Source organism: Salvelinus fontinalis, chromosome 17, assembly GCF_029448725.1.
Source record: "Salvelinus fontinalis isolate EN_2023a chromosome 17, ASM2944872v1, whole genome shotgun sequence".
NCBI classification, from domain to species: Eukaryota; Metazoa; Chordata; class Actinopteri; order Salmoniformes; family Salmonidae; genus Salvelinus; species Salvelinus fontinalis.
Window position 1 is genome coordinate 42,239,643 of NC_074681.1, and position 16,891 is coordinate 42,256,533.

The 16,891-nt window shown below is 42.0% G+C and overlaps 1 protein-coding gene across 1 annotated transcript in view; it reads right to left on the reverse strand.

The window, feature by feature from the left end:
* The window catches only part of LOC129814424 (collagen alpha-3(IV) chain-like), a 57,764-nt gene that overhangs the window by 24,314 nt on the left and 16,559 nt on the right, over positions 1-16,891 (reverse strand). The window contains exons 2-21 of the mRNA XM_055867532.1: positions 9,356-9,409; positions 9,122-9,211; positions 8,771-8,815; positions 8,630-8,674; positions 8,109-8,171; positions 7,279-7,332; positions 7,154-7,180; positions 7,001-7,060; positions 6,431-6,493; positions 6,219-6,254; positions 6,012-6,059; positions 5,136-5,210; positions 4,459-4,503; positions 3,974-4,036; positions 3,628-3,672; positions 2,082-2,135; positions 755-796; positions 476-557; positions 290-325; positions 22-195 (exon numbers count right to left, since the gene is read on the reverse strand). Of these exons, the coding sequence (XP_055723507.1) occupies positions 22-195; positions 290-325; positions 476-557; positions 755-796; positions 2,082-2,135; positions 3,628-3,672; positions 3,974-4,036; positions 4,459-4,503; positions 5,136-5,210; positions 6,012-6,059; positions 6,219-6,254; positions 6,431-6,493; positions 7,001-7,060; positions 7,154-7,180; positions 7,279-7,332; positions 8,109-8,171; positions 8,630-8,674; positions 8,771-8,815; positions 9,122-9,211; positions 9,356-9,409 (1,201 nt within the window). The remainder of the gene's footprint in view (positions 1-21; positions 196-289; positions 326-475; positions 558-754; positions 797-2,081; positions 2,136-3,627; positions 3,673-3,973; positions 4,037-4,458; positions 4,504-5,135; positions 5,211-6,011; positions 6,060-6,218; positions 6,255-6,430; positions 6,494-7,000; positions 7,061-7,153; positions 7,181-7,278; positions 7,333-8,108; positions 8,172-8,629; positions 8,675-8,770; positions 8,816-9,121; positions 9,212-9,355; positions 9,410-16,891) is intronic.

Here is a 16,891-nt window from a genome sequence, read left to right on the forward strand (position 1 = left end):
ATTTCTGGAGAGTAAGTCTACCTGAGTCTCCAGATGGTCCTGGGGGTCCAGGGTCTCCACTTTCTCCAGTTGTTCCTGGAAAGCCCTCTCTGCCTGGCTCGCCGTGGATGATGGGTCCTTGGTCTCCTTTATCTCCTTTAGGTCCACTGCGGCCCTTCGATCCGCGATTGTAGGGATCATCTCCGTAGTTAGGAGCTGTGAAGGAGGAGATAGAGCCCGTGTACAAACTTGATTGCGATGATGGAGAATGAGTGAGTGAGGGAATGAGTGAGGGAGGATCAGCACTTGCCTGGAGGTCCAGAAGGCCCCTGGAAACCGGTGCCACCTGGAAAACAGGTTGATATGTTTAGCTATACAGACACACTTATTGGTCAAGTTGGTGAATGAGGCGGGATTATACAGTGCTACTCAACGTCTGATTGGATAGGAGGGTGAATATCAATGAAGGTGTGTATGCTAGATGTGCGTAGAGTACCTGGGGGACCAGTAACTCCAGTGGGACCCGGAGGGCCAGCCAACCCTTGTTGTCCTTTGGCACCCCCGCCAATCATGGTCACCTATTGGGAGACCAGAGAGACCAGTGCATGTGTTCCTAAAGCGTCTCAGAGTAGGAGTTCATGTAATCTCAGTCATTCTAATTCTATCATTACGATCTAAAACGCTAAACTGATCCTAGATCAGCACTCTCTGAGATACTTCTCTACCTATATTGATACTGGCATTATCAGGCAAAATCTCAGGCACATTGACTCACCTCCCCGGGGTCACCATCTTGACCGTGACCACCTTTCTGTCCCTGTAGACACATTAAAAAATCTATCATTGGCAGACACGCACGCACACGTACAGTGCAGTCGGAAAAAGTCCCTTTTCCCACATTTTGTTAAGTTACAGCCTTATTCTGATTAAATAAATATTTTCCTCATCAATCTAAACGCAATACCCCATAATGACGAAGCGAAAGCAGGTTTTTAGAAATGTAAGCACATTTAAAAAAACAGAATTACCTTATTTACATAAGTATTAAGACCCTTTCCTATGAGACTCTTTGCTATGAGACTGAGCTCAGGTGCATCCTGTTTCCATTGATCATCCTTGAGATATTTTTACAACTTGATTGGAGTCCACCTGTGGTATATTCAATTGATTGGACATGATTTGGAAAGGCACACGCCTGTTTATATAAGGTCAGACAGTTGACAGTGCATGTCAGATCAAAAACCAAGGCATTAGGTTGAAGGAATTGTCTGTAGAGCGCAGAGACAGGATTGTGTCGAGGCACAGATCTGGGGAAGGGTACAAAACATTTCTGCAGCATTGAAGGTCCACAAGAACACAGTGTCCTCCATCATTCTTAAATGGAAGAAGTTTGGAACCATCAAGACTATTCCTAGAGCTGGCCGCCCGGCCAAACTGAGCAATCAGGGGAGAAGGTCACTCTGACAGGAGTGGCAAGACGGAAGCCACTCCTCAGTAAAAGGCACATGACAGCCCGCTTGGAGTTTTCCAAAAGGCACCTAAAGGACACTGACCATGGGAAACAAGATTCTCTGGTCTGATGAAACCAAGATTAAACTCTTTGGTCTGAATGCCAAGCGTCTGGAGGAAACCTGGTAGCATCCTTATGGTGAAGCATGGTGGTGGCAGCATCATGCTGTGGGGATGTTTTTCAGCACCAGGGACTTGGAGACTAGTCACGATCGAGGGAAAGATGAAAGGAGAAAAGTACATAGAGATCCTTGATAAAAACCTGCTTCAGAGCACTCAGGACCTCAGACTGGGGCGAAGATTCACCTTCCAACAGGACAACGATAGATTGATGAGGGGAAAAAAAAAATATCTATTGTAGAATAGGGCTGTAAAGTAACAAAATGTGGAAAAGGTGAAGGGGTCTGAATACTTTCTGAATGCACTGTGTACACACACACACACACACACACACACACACACACACACACACACACACACACACACACACACACACACACACACACACACACACACACACACACACACGCGTACACACACACATTACACACACACATATTATAAACATTAAAATAATTGTGGTAATGACTGACCCATGGTCCAGGGATTCCATCAGGACCTGCTGAACCGTGATTCCCCTTTCTCCCCTGAAGGGCAAGACTGTATAATTAATCTAACCTTACAAATAGCCCTGTTGTGAGATGTGGAAAGCCATAGTAAATCAATCAACAGTATAGTCATTACTAAAAATATAAATCTTCAACAATCTGTAGATACTATGCGATTAGAAAGGTTAAGAATTTATTTAACACATCCCAGCACAGTTGAAAAATATATGGCGCGTGGAAATCATAAGAGGGAGGTTTATGGAGATAGGTGTGATGGGCTGAGAGGTGAGATTAAAAGCTCATTATCTATAATATAGTTATAAATAAATAAATGCATACCGGATCTGTTTAAGTACTATCTATCCAGATGTAATATATGTCAAATAACTGATTAGTTTAGGTTAAATGCGGAAGACACATTGTTTGAATGCATTCAGTTGTGCAACTGACTAGGTATCCCCCTTAGTCTTTACTCTCCCTTTTTACTGTGTAAAAAAAGTGCCATGTATGTCAAATGTGTGTCGAACGTACATGTAACAGCAAAAACGTTAAGTTATCTCTGTCCTCTGAAGAGAATGGGCCAATAAATTAAAAAATCATACATGAAAATAAAAAAATAGTGTAATCAACATAGTTATATGTACAGTCACACAACATGCATCAAAACACACACACACACACACACACACACACACACACACACACACACACACACACACACACACAGTCTTGTACAGCTGACCTTGTGGGGACATACAATTCAGTCCCATTCAGAATCCTATTTTCCCTAACCCCTAACCCTAAACCTAACCCTAATCCTAACCCGTACTCTTACCCTAACCCTAACCCTACAACTAACCCTAACCCCACAACTAACCCTAGCTCCTAACCTTAATATTTAACTTAATTCTAACCATAACACTAATTCTAACCTTAAACCCTAAACCCCCTAGAAATAGCATTTGACCTTGTGGGGACTAACAAAATGTCCCCAGCTGGTCAACTTTTTGTTCGTTTACTATTCTTGTAGGGACTTCTGGTCCCCACAAGAATAGTTGAACACGTCCACACACACACACACACACACACACACACACACACACACACACACACACACACACACACACACACACACACACACACACACACACACACACACACACACACACACACACACACACACACACACACACACACACACACACACACACACACACACACACACACACACACACACACACACACACACACACACACACACACGTTTGATTATCCTTGTGGGCACTTAAAAAATTGATTTCCATTCAAAATCCTAACCTAAACCTTAACCCCTAACCCTAAAGCGTATCTCCTAATTCTAATCCTAACTCTAAACCCAAGCCCTAAAATTAAAATAGTCCTCATGGGGACCTGGGAAATGTCGCCACAAGGGAAGTTTTCCTTGTTTTACTATCCTTGTGGGGACTTCCGGTTACCCACGAGGATAGTACGACAGCCCCTGGATTCCCTGGTCAGTTGATAAGACAGCTACCTCATATCCAGCGAGTCCTCGATCCCCATCCTTCCCTGGCCTTCCCTAAAAGGGAATTCATGATAGTCAGTCCTCCAAAAGGAGAAGGCATATCTCTCAGTCCTCTTATCCCTTAGTACTGTTTCACAGCTAATCATCAAAACCACCACCACATTATCACATTGCATCACATGTTCATTCTATCACACTGCTCAGAGGCATGAAATCCTCCCATCACTCTCATCACCCTAACCACATCGGTCATAACATCATGTATCGCGTGTCATTCCGTAGGTTAGTCACTTATACAGTATGATGGCATAATGCTCAAATTACATTTATACCACATGTGGAGTCAGTGTTATACCTCAGTACCAAGGTTCCCTTGGTCCCCTTTCGCTCCTTTAAAATGGATGTGGCCAGCATAACCCTGAGGGCAGACAGAGAGATTGAACAAACAGACCAGTCAAGACAGGACAGTTCATCTAATTGACTGTTAAACTTCCGAATCTAAAGCTAGGATTCCAGGAGACGCTATATGATCGCGTCACTATGACATGAACATGATGGCGTTATAACATGTCCATTTACGGCCACTCATGTCAGGTGACCATTATCGCGACAGAGGTAGCCGGTTTGCATTACAACTGTACTGACATTACACCCATGGACAGAAACCTCCCTATGTCAGGGGTGTCATATGGTAGACTAAAATGTCATAGTGTAACGACACTGTCATATGCATGCCATACGACCCTGTCAAATAAGATGTAAGTGGATTCTGCCCATAAAACATACTGTAGATGATTAAAAGCTAGACATGCATGAGTGAGAAACAAGGAGATGACTTACAGGTGAACCCTTACAGCCCTTCTCACCCAGTTCACCCATCTCTCCCTGCAGAGAGAAAAGACGAGGGTCAGCTGACCTCCATCACACCAATCAGTGAGGTTGTCTGATTTGTAATACAGATTTCTTATAGGGTAGATATTACTCCACACACATCACAGTATTTATTGATTAATCACAATAATCTTAATCACTAAAAAGATTATTATCAGGTCAATTGCGGGCACTAAAAGGTGGTAATCTCTCGTGGACAGGCTACGTAAACATAAATGGTACTGTAGATCTGTCCGGTGGTTGGACAAATCACGATTTTGCAGGAGTTAGCATCTTTTGAAATTCTGAAGGGGAGGGGACATAGATTTGCGCGTAACTTGCAAAGAGAGAGGGTGGAGCTCTTCGTTCAAACTCTGATCCTCGTTTTATCTCTTCTCTTAACACGTATGGACCCAGAATTTAATGGAGCATCTGACCAATTATGGAATACTTTAGATCAGGGTTAACCGAAATGATGGTGAAATGTCAGCTGTGCTCTACTGAACTTGCCTGTTGCAATGAAACCAATCGAAAATAATTAAAAAACACCCACTTCGCACTCCAGGCAGGACTCCAGGCAAATGCTCAAAGTAGTTTAAAGATTTCAAATAGTGTTTGAACCCAGGTCTGACATGGCTTGACAATACCTTCATATCGAAGGGAGCGTGAGCGTATAGTTTGATCCCTTTCGGTCCCGGGACTCCAGGAGGCCCTTGGTGTCCCTAGAAGAGAAATGGAACCAGTCACACATATATCCTGTACATTGAATTCATATTTCATCCACCTGTATGTGTAAAGGACATCACACTGCTTGCATTAGCAAGTACCACCTCCTCCCGAGTCGGCCCATACCTGGCGCGAACTCTGGACCTCTGCCTCGCAAACACACGTGACCGTGCTCCCTAAAGCATCTTAGGTGATCGCGCCACCTCAACAGCTAGCTAATGAGGCGAAGCAAGCTGGTCACTTAAGGCTGAGGAGTAGTTTCACACATCCCCATGGGCTACATATACAGTACATGCACATGATGATGTTAGGATGCTAGGATGAGCTAGTCATTGAGAGAAACCTGGTCCAAGAGGACAGCAGGGTTAGTATAACAGGTACCGGGAATCACAAACATTAACACACATTTACATTATGGTATACATGTAACACAAACAAGAAAACACAGAGAGATCTCGCCTTCATATTTCAAGTGCAGTTCCACAGACTGGCCACACGGTGGCAGTGCAAAGAAGGCCATGTCTTTATAACTACAAAACATTCTCTAAAAGGCATTCATTGCCACCATTTATAAGGTACTGAAGTAATTGGATTCTGTATAGGTACAAATGATATTTATGTTTATGAGTTTTAGCATAAGAGAAACGAAGGTGAGATACAATCAAGCATTAAACGTAAGCAAGTATTCCATTTGAGAGATTCAGCTAACGGAGATCGGAGGACTAGGTGATTTAGGCGAGTTATACATAGGATGAACAAAGCAAAAATAATGAGTTACAATGAAGGACTGTCTTTACCTTTAGACCACGAGGGCCAGGGATACTAGAGCTGCGTCCCTCTTGACCCTACAGAAAAGGTCAACAGTTACAGCACAACTGAGCTACCTTCCATTGACCTCAAATAGCCCAATGTCATACTGTTAACACACACCACACACACACACACACACACACACACACACACACACACACACACACACACACACACACACACTAACCTATTACCTTTAATCCTGGTACTCCAGGTAGGCCTATCAATCCCTTGATAGAGAGAGTAACAATAACACACAATAAGACATCCCTTACATAAGTATTATCTATTGCACCTCAATATTATACAAACCAATGGCATATCTGTGAAAAACCTAATAAAGAACACAAGTCACAAGGCATGTGTAGCATAGCCAAGCTCAATCCAGGCAAAACAATTAACTTACCTCAACCCCACGAGGCCCAGCTTCCCCTGTTGGTCCCGTCGGTCCGGGTGACCCAGAGACACCCTGTAAGACACCACAGAGAGTTGGGTTAATGCCTATCTCTGATAAATCAATCAAATGTATTTATATAGCCCTTCTTACATCAGCTGATTTCTCACAGTGCTGTACAGAAACCCATAAAGACAAGAGAGACATGCCCAGTCCCAAATGCCACAAGCCCATAACCCATATGCACTAGTGGATGACAGAGGATTTGACAAGGGTAAGCATGGCAAACATTACATCTATCCTATCAGTAGGCAAGGGGATCCATATTGCTAATGTAAAGGACGAGACACTGTTTGCTTGGCGAATACCACTTCTCCTTAATCCGGCTCAAGCGCAGGAAGTAGGGGTTAATTTTGGATGAAGGAAAAGGATGAATAGATACAGAAGAAGAAGACATATCGAGGATGTAGTGAGGAGATGGAGGGCGAAAGAGAAGTAGAGTATGGAACTGGAGTTTGAGGAGGGACAGAGAGAAGGGAGAACAACGAGAGTGATGTTATATTACGGGATGCTGCTGGTTACCTGGTCACCGTCTCTTCCTCTAGGTCCAGGTTGCCCACTTCCAACTGTTTGAGATTCACCCTGCACATGTACACACAACATTTAAATTCTGCGGATTATTACAATGATGGTGATGATGAAGGTACTAGCAGGAGGAGGAGGAAGAGGGATTGCCTTTGGTCCAGGTGCTCCAGGTGAACCCTGTCAAATAAAAGAGAAATATGAACATTACGGTAAAAGCGTATTTTGACAGACAGTAGTGAAACACACAAGTCAAGATGTGTATGCATCCATCTTACTCTTAATCCATCACTGCTGTGGAGACCAGGTGGACCAGTTGTACCCCTATTCCCCTGTAAAGACAATTGATAGCACCAGTTAGAAGGACTGTTAGCCTGGCGACTCACACTCAATCATTCCGCTGCTCTGTCGTTCGCCACATACTTTAGTCTGAGACAACCATAATTGAAGTTGTTTGTGGTGACGAGGGGCACGAGACGCGTTGCACAAAACGAAGTTATCAACGATTGGATGGTATCTATCTAATTAAAGCATCAAAGCTAATGACACATTGTCAAACCGCCGCTTTACCAACGTGTTTTCTGGCTCTGGCCCAACCCATTCGTTTCTGGTCCAATCAGACGGCCCGAATGTGTTGGCATTCGGTGAAGGGTCGGGGCAATACTCAGATCCAGACTCATTGCGGAGAATAAAATAACATCCGTTGGCGTGGCGTAGCGTTTGACTGCATCAAGGAGCCTGGATAGCCATGCAAAATGACTGTGGCACTGCATCCAAAATGACACACTATTCCCTATTTATTGCACTACTTCTGACCAGGAAACCGAAGGCTCTGGTTGAACGTAGTGCACTATTTAGGGAATTGGGTGCCATTTGAAACACACTTTGGATGTCTCATTATATGTCATGATTGTGATACTATATGATAAACAGTAGTGATACACACTACTAATACTGCTGTCTACAGTAGTTAAAGTGTGTGACTATAACTGTGAATCTGTCCACATCTGCATTGAAAGAGAGCATACATATCTAGCTTGGTGTGCTACCTTTTGTCAGAGAGGTTCACATAGAGAGAATATGGCGACAATAGCTACTGTTACTGCACCTCTGTTCCATTGCATCCTGGGGCACCTTGTTGGCCCATTGGTCCTTGAAGGCCTGGGATGCCCTAGAGTAACAGTTTGCCAAATATTACACTGGATGAACACACACACACACACAGGCTCACACACACACACACACACACACACGCACACGCACACGCACACACACACACACACACACACACACACACACACACACACACACACACAGGCTCTCACACACACACACACAGGCTCTCACACACACACACACACACACAGGCTCTCACACACACACACACACAGGCTCTCACACACACACACACAGGCTCTCACACACACACACACACACAGGCTCACACACACAGGCTCACACACACACAGGCTCACACACACACAGGCTCACAGACACACAGGCTCACACACACACACACACACACACACACACACACACACACACACACACACACACACACACACACACACACACACACACACACACACACACACACACACACACACACATACACACACACACACTTACCGGTAGACCTGGTGTCCCAGCAAATCCTTCTTTACCCTCAGGTCCCTGAAGATATAAAAAGGATTGTAGTCTTAGGAACTGCAGGATTATATAAAATATACAGCAAAAAAAAAACTCTAACATTTTATTGTGGAAAGTTACCCGATTGCCATTTTGTCCTGGAGGTCCATGAGGGCCCACGTCCCCCTGGGAAAGACAATCAAGACATGATTCAGGTATGCTTCTTTTCGCAGGTATGAAAACGTTAGGTTCTCAAGGCTAGTACACAGCTAACTGTATCAACATCTTGGACAATGCAGTCATGCGTTCATTTAAGAGTTTAAATAGCTAACTGTGCTAATCTAAGATCAGGTTCCCTCTGTCCATATAATAGTTTATAAAAGGCCAAACTAATCCTAGATCAGCACTCATTTTAGACGCTTTATGAATACGGGCCATGTATAATATTGCCATTTAATGTGGAGAATACTGTAGTGCAGGTAAGGAAAGTACCGTTGGTCCCACTGATCCAGGGTGACCCTCTGAACCCGGATAGCCAACCGACCCAGGTTGACCAGTCTCTCCTGAGTAACCCTTTTCTCCCTGTGTGAGTTTGTGTGTGTGAGTGAGTGAAAGAGAGCGAGAGAGATGGAGATAAAAAAAGAAACAGAGAATATTGAATAGTGTGATGAGAAGAAAGATTGCAACAGTTACAAGGGTGCTTGCCTTGGCTGGTGGTCTGCTTACCTTATTGCCTTTCACTCCTTCACAGTGACACCTCGACTTCCCAGTACACACACACTAGAACAAAAACAGCACACACTCATTATAGCTGGCTTTTTATTTTGTTGCCCAGCACAGAAGCACTGTACTAAATGTTCATGTATATGTAATACGTTTGTGTAGTATTACAATGTCAATTTAAGATTCGGTTGGTATGTTTATCTCAAGTTTTGATGTAAAATAGCCTAGGGGCCTTGTAGTGGTCGTAGAGGCTGGAAATCAGCAGAAATTAATCAGGTTGAAGTCCTCACTGTGTATATTTACAGTTCTTGGTGATCCAACGGTGAGACATAATTTATTACAAATATCAAATAAGTGTAGTACACTAACAATACACTGGCAACAGATAAAAGAAAAGCTTCTGAATCAGGAAATGTCCATATATACTAAACAAAAATATATAAGCAACATGTAAAGTGTTGGGTCCCATGTTTCATGAGCTGAAATAAAAGATCCCAGAACTGTTCCATTCGCACAAAAAATGTATTTATCTCAAATTGTGCACAAATTTGTTTACATCCCTGTTAGTGAGCATGTTTTCCTATACCAAGATAATCCATCAAACGGACAGGTGTTGCAGATAAAGAAGCTGATTAAACAGCATGATCATTACACATGTGCACCTTTGATGGGGACAATAAAAACTCTAAAATGTGCAGTTTTGTCACACAACACAGTGCCACAGATTTCTCAAGTTTTGAGGGAGTGTGCAATTGGCAATTGACTACAGGAATGTCCACCAGAGTGGTTTCCAGAAAACTGAATGTTCATTTCACTACCATAAGCCGCCTCCAATGTCATTTTAGAGAATTTGGCAGTACGTCCAACCGACCTCCCAACCGCAGACCACATGTAACCACGCCAACCCAGGACCTCCACATCCGGCTTCTTCACCTGTGGGGTCATCTGAGACCAGCCACCTGGACAGCTGATGAAACTGTGGGTTTGCACAACCAAAGAACTTCTGCACGAACTGTCAGAAACCATCTCAAGGAAGCTCATTTGCAAGCTCGTCAACCTCACCAGGGTTTTGACCTGACTGCAGTTTGGCGTCGTAACCGACTTCAGTGGGCAAATGCTCACCTTCGATGGCCACTTGCACGCTGGAGAAGTGTGCTCTTCACGGATGAGTCCCGGTTTCAACTGTACCGGGCAGTATGGCGTTGTGTGGGTGAGCGGATTGCTGATGTTAACGTTGTCAACAGAGTGCCCCATGGTGGTGGTGGTTATGTATGGGCAGGCATAAGCTACGGACAACGAACACAATAGCATTTTATCGATGGCAATTTGAATGCACAGAGATACCACCGCAATCATCTTATGTTTCAGCACGATAATGCATGGCCCCATATCGCAAGTATTTGTGCACAATTCCTTGAAGCTGAAAATGTCCCAGTTCTTCCATGGCCTGAATAGTCACCGGACATGTCACCCATTGAGCATGTTTGGGATGCTCTGGATCGATGTGTATGACAGGGTGTTCCAGATCCCACCAATATACAGAATCTTCACACAGCCATTGAAAAGGAGTGGGACAACATTCCACAGGCTATGTCAGGTTTTGGCCAAGACTGTTCGGGTTTTGGTCACTAGATGTCCCCATTGCACCTTTTTTGTACCTTGTTTTTCTTGCTCTAATTATTGTTTGCACCTGTAGGTCATTCCCTTGTTAGTATTTAAACCCTGTGTGTTCCTCAGTTCCTTGCTCAGTGTTTGTAAGTTAGCACCCAGCCCCAGCCTTGTTTTATACAGATATTTCTCTTGTTGGATTTTCCAGAGGTTCTCTGGTTTAGTTCTTGTGTATTATTTGAGTAGTCTTTTGAGGGTTGTTTTTCCCTGCTGTTTTTTACCACTTTGTGGAGTTTCTTTTGTATTTTGGAGGTTTTCCATTTTGTGCCTCTTGGCTTTATTTTTGGACATTGTGGATTTAGTTTCTTTGCCTGAAGATTTGAGGGTTGTTTCTGTCAGGACCCGATGCGAGAAACAGTCACTAATAATCGTCAGAACCCAGAAGATGAGGCAGACACAGCAGTACTAGAGATGGTGGTTTAATAAAAGAACAAAATCTTCAGGCAAAGAAACTAAATCCACAATGTCCAAAAATAAAGCCAAGAGGCACAAAATGGAAAACCTCCAAAATACAAAAGAAACTCCACAAAGTGGTAAAAAACAGCAGGGAAAAACAACCCTCAAAAGACACAAGAACTAAACCAGAGAACCTCTGGAAAATCCAACAAGAGAAATATCTGTATAAAACAAGGCTGGGGCTGGGTGCTAACTTACAAACACTGAGCAAGGAACTGAGGAACACACAGGGTTTAAATACTAACAAGGGAATGACCTACAGGTGCAAACAATAATTAGAGCAAGAAAAACAAGGTACAAAAAAGGTGCAATGGGGACATCTAGTGACCAAAACCCGAACAGTCTTGGCCAAAACCTGACAGGCCACAATACTGACTGGTTTTCTGATCCACGCCACTACCTTTTTTAAAGGTATCTGTTACCAACAGATGCATTTCGGTATTCTCAGTCATGTCAAATCCATAGATTAGGGCCTAATTAATTTGTTTAAATTGACTGATTTCCTTATATGAACTGTGACTCAGTAAAATCTTAGAAATTGATACGTGTTGCGTTCATATTTTTGTTCAGTGTACATTGCTACATTGGTAGCCTACATTCATCTAAAACAGACATAATCACAATATGTATTCACAGTTCTTAAATTGAACACTTTACAACATTTTCTTCCAACTCATAGAAGCTTACCCAATCGTGTTACGCGCACGCCAGGTCTTTCTATTCGCGCTGAGGCAACAGAACAGAGAAACCAGATGCATGAACACATGGGAGTGCTCATTTAAAATAGCAGAAACCTCTTAAATGGAATTCAATAAACCCAAAACTTTTTCTCATGAAGGTAGTTGTTTGTTAGCTCTTCAAACTATCTCTGAGAATGAAAACAGTAAACGAATGTGATAATATGTATTCTCAGTGGATTTGGTGATGTTTCCATCCCATCTTACATCCTGATGTCATCAGGTTCTTACTTGCTATTAAGTTTTATTGATTTTTAAATACACCCTCCCCCCATTGTTAAAGGGATAGTTCCCCTAAATTACAAAATTACATTTGGGTTGCTGTCATACCTGGTCAATAGACTGCTTAGACTGGTGAACTATCCCTTTAACAATGTGTGGTGGTGGTGGTGGTGGTGGTGGGATTCCTAAAAATGTAATCACTTAATAGCAAGAACAGCACCATCTAGTGGTCAGAACCAGGATCTAGGATTGTACGTAAACCCAACAGCTTCAGTTACTAAATTGAACAGGGGTAAAAAGTATGTGGATTTTCACAACTCTTAGTACAAAACTCAAAACAGATAATCAAATAGACAGTTCACACTATTATTGATATGATTCTCTTCTCTTTTGTTAAGACATTTTACTATTACTGAATCCGACTGCTCTTATTCGATGATATCTTAAAATGTTGGTTTGGGGGAGGGGGATTTTGGGTGGTCACCCTGCTTTACTAAAATTGCATTGGCCAATATTGTAATATATACCATATACCATTACGTACAGATACATTTATCCAAAGTGACAACAGTCCACACATTTTGGTATGTGACAGCCATTCAGACCCATAACTCTGCTTTTGCTAGTGACATACTCTTCTGAACTGAGCCACTTACAGGACCACTACAATACACAAGTACAATAAAATACAATACACATTTACAATCCAGGTGGAAGATGTATGATTGCCAACCCCATGAGTGTACCACCCTCCTTTAGGCCATGGATGAGGCATGCAATGATTTCAATCCAGATACTATATGTCAGGCTTGGATTCGCCATCACAAAAAGTTTTTTCCCCAGGTGCATGATAAATGAGGATATTTACTGCGATTTTAATGAGACCCTATGGCCAAATGTTCAAGACAGGTTTGATACAGGTTTTCATTTGATTACATTGTGAAAGATATCTTCAATGATCACACATGGGATAGAATTTATGGAAATGTGATGTTCAGTAAATTTTTTATAAGTAGTGAAAGTGTATTGCCTAATGTGAAAACAGTGTAATGTACTTAAATGTACAGTACTTTAGCATACTACATTCAAAGGGAAAAATGTAAACATGTATCTTCATTTTTTTGTTATTGGATGAATTGGTTGTTTGAAGAACTAAATTGAGAAGATATTTGGTGGTGTTTTGGTGATTAAACCAATGTAATCATTTCACAGAAAACGTATTTTGGATCAATGGTTGCATGCTGGAAGAGGTCTATAAACAAAATGAATGTACAATGAAAGGTTTTGAATGTAGGACAGGCTGCGTTACAAGCGTTAGCAGGTTGGAGTTTTGTATTAAAAGTTTTGAAAATTCATGACATACACTTGTGAAAATATTACCAAAGTGAGAAAGAAAATGTATCAATAAAGTTACAATTTGCCAATTTAGGTGTAGTCAATTAGCTTATTTCTCAGAGATCAAATTATATTTCAACAAAATAATGGTGAAGGAATGCTAATCTTATCCATTTCGAACCTAGATCATTTCAGAACAATATGCGATGGTGGGTCTCAAAATCCTCTTGTTTTTACCTTTTTTTTTTTTTTGGTGGAATGGCCCAGCTGCTAAACAGCAACAATTGTGCTTAGTGTATGAGGCCAGGGTTGTATGTAACCAAACCACAACACTGTAAAACAAATCCTCTTGTTTTTACTGTAAAAAAGGAAAAGTATGTTACCATTCCATATTTTAAGTTGTCCAATACTGTTGCTGCTGAAATTGATTTACAGTACCAATAATTATACTGTAGACATTTTACAGCAACATACAGTGCCTTGCAAAAGTATTCACCCCCCTTGGCGTTTTTCCTATTTTGTTGCATTACAACCTGTAATTTAAATGGATTTTTATTTGGATTTCATGTAATGGACATACACAAAATATCCCAAATTGTTGAAGTGAAATACAAAAAATAACTTGTTTAAAAAAAATAGAAAACAGAAAAGTGGTACGCGCATATGAATTCACCCCCTTTGCTATGAAGCCCCTAAATAAGATCTGGTGCAACCAATTACCTACAGAAGTCACATAATTAGATAAATAAAGTCCACCTGTATGCAATCTGAAATTTCAGTGTATATACACCTGTTCTGAAAGGCCCCAGAGTCTGCAGCACCACTGAGCAAGTGGCACCATGAAGACCAAGGAGCTCTCCAAACAGTTCAGGGACAAAGTTGTGGAGAAATACAGATCAGGGTTGGGTTATAAGATCAGAAACTTTGAACATCCCAAGGAGGGCCATTAAATCCATTATTAGAAAATGGAAAGAATATGGCACCACAACAAACCTGCCAAGAGAGGGCCGCCCACCAAAACTCACAGACCAGGCAAGGAGCGCATTAATCAGAAAGGCAACAAAGAGACCAAAGATAACCCTGAAGGAGCTGCAAAGTTCCACAGCGGAGATTGGAGTATCTGTTCATAGGACCACTTTAAGCCATACACTCCCAGAGCTGGGCTTTATGGAAGAGTGGCCAGAAAAAGCCATTGCTTAAAGAAAAAAATAAGCAAACATGTTTGATGTTTGCCAAAAGACATGTGGGAGTCTCCCCAAACATATGGAAGAAGGTACTCTGTGTACTTTCAGTATTGAAAGTAGACAAAGTGTTGACTAAATCAAATGATACTAACCCCCAGAAAATCCATTTGAATTCCAGGTTGTAAGGCAACAAAATAGGAAAAATGTCAAGGGGGGTGAATACTTTCGCAAGCCACTGTACTCTTATTGTAAAGCTTTATTTGCATATTTCCCAGAGTGCCTTTCCTTTCGAATGAATAGTAGTACCACCCATGACTGTATTTGTTAGTGAAATAGAGATGTTGTATTCATCCATGTTCTGTCCTGTAGCCTTCAACAAGTGAGATCCTAAGCAAATATGTTATCATAAAATGTTTATTTTATAACACAATATGTATTCATAAGGCCTTATTTTGAGGGCCTAGTTTTACTCTTACACAGTGGCCTGAAAATCAAATGGCCACATCTGGCCTGCAAGTATGGTTGCAAAATTCTGGTAACATTCTCAAAATTCCCAGAAATCCTGGAGGAATCTTCCAACTGAAATTTCTGGAAAACATGGGAATTTTGGGAAAGATACCACAATTTTGCAACCCTATCTGTAAATCACATTATGCTGGCTTGCAAAGTGATGTGTTGGAAACCAGTCAGAGTTAGGATATCCAACAGTTGGGATGTATTCTCACCTGCAACCTGCAGTCAGAATGACTGCCAGGGTCAGGCACTTTGTGAGTTGACTCCCTAAGCCATTTAAACTGGAACAACCATTTCAGTGTTGGGTGCAAAAAAACTAAAAACATAATCAAACTAACTGATTGGATTACTGGTGCACTAACTGATTACAGGTGCATCCTTTTGTTATGACGTCTTGAGTTGGACCAGCCCCTCCCCCCAGTGAATGTCGATCTGTTCCTTACCAAGCCAAGCAGAGCTGTTTGTTTTATCGACAAAACAAATGATCCTGTGCTTTTCCATTTAGCGCATACATATTGGCTACATTGTAACCTCAACGTGGCCACGGTGGGCTCGCATTTGGGGCTCACCCAGGACTGTTACTTTTGTAACTGAATGAAAATATTTTAACAATGTCATTTAACCGATTGATGTTGGGAAATGGATGGCAACGTGCAGAACGGTGTTAAATGCCCGTACACAGCTTGGGGAGGATTTTTTTTCTCACAGATTTACTCATGTAATATTAGGCCTACTGATTATTCCTTAATTGCGAGGTCCCTACCGGACATGCAGTTGTCTGCAAAGGTGCAACCTTTAGTAGGCTGATGGAAGAGTCAGAGGCTGCAATACAGCGATGCCAAGACATGCCCGAGCCATGCTCACCATGGTTCTTACAGGAAAAGTGAAATTACAAATTGAATTTGCTCGTGGTGCGCGCTTCTCAAATGATATGTAACGACACCATGTGACCAACACCGTCGGACATGAAACAACATACAAACGTAACGGCACAACAAAATAGATGAAAACATATATTTTGCAGGTGCCTTTTCATTTTATACAGCAGTGGTGCAACTACGGTAGTGCTTTCTAACGGCACTGAACTAAAACAGTGGTGTGGGGGAGCGAAGGAAAACATTTCAGTGGTCAAAACCATTCATCTTGAGGTGACCGGGACGCAAACTGCAATCTGTTCATTATTATATCATATATAACATGGACACATCTACTAGCTCAAAACATTACTAATCATTGAAAATAACAAATTAACCAAAGGATCATGATCATTTTCTGCTTAAAAAAAGTGGGTGTTGCTCAGGTGCTCCCATTCTGTTTTACAATGTTTATCTTCTCTACAATACACTGCTGTTCATGTACGAAAGAACTCAGGGCCTATTTTCCTGTCCTGAGTTTCCCTGATCCCTTCAAATTGACAACCTAAG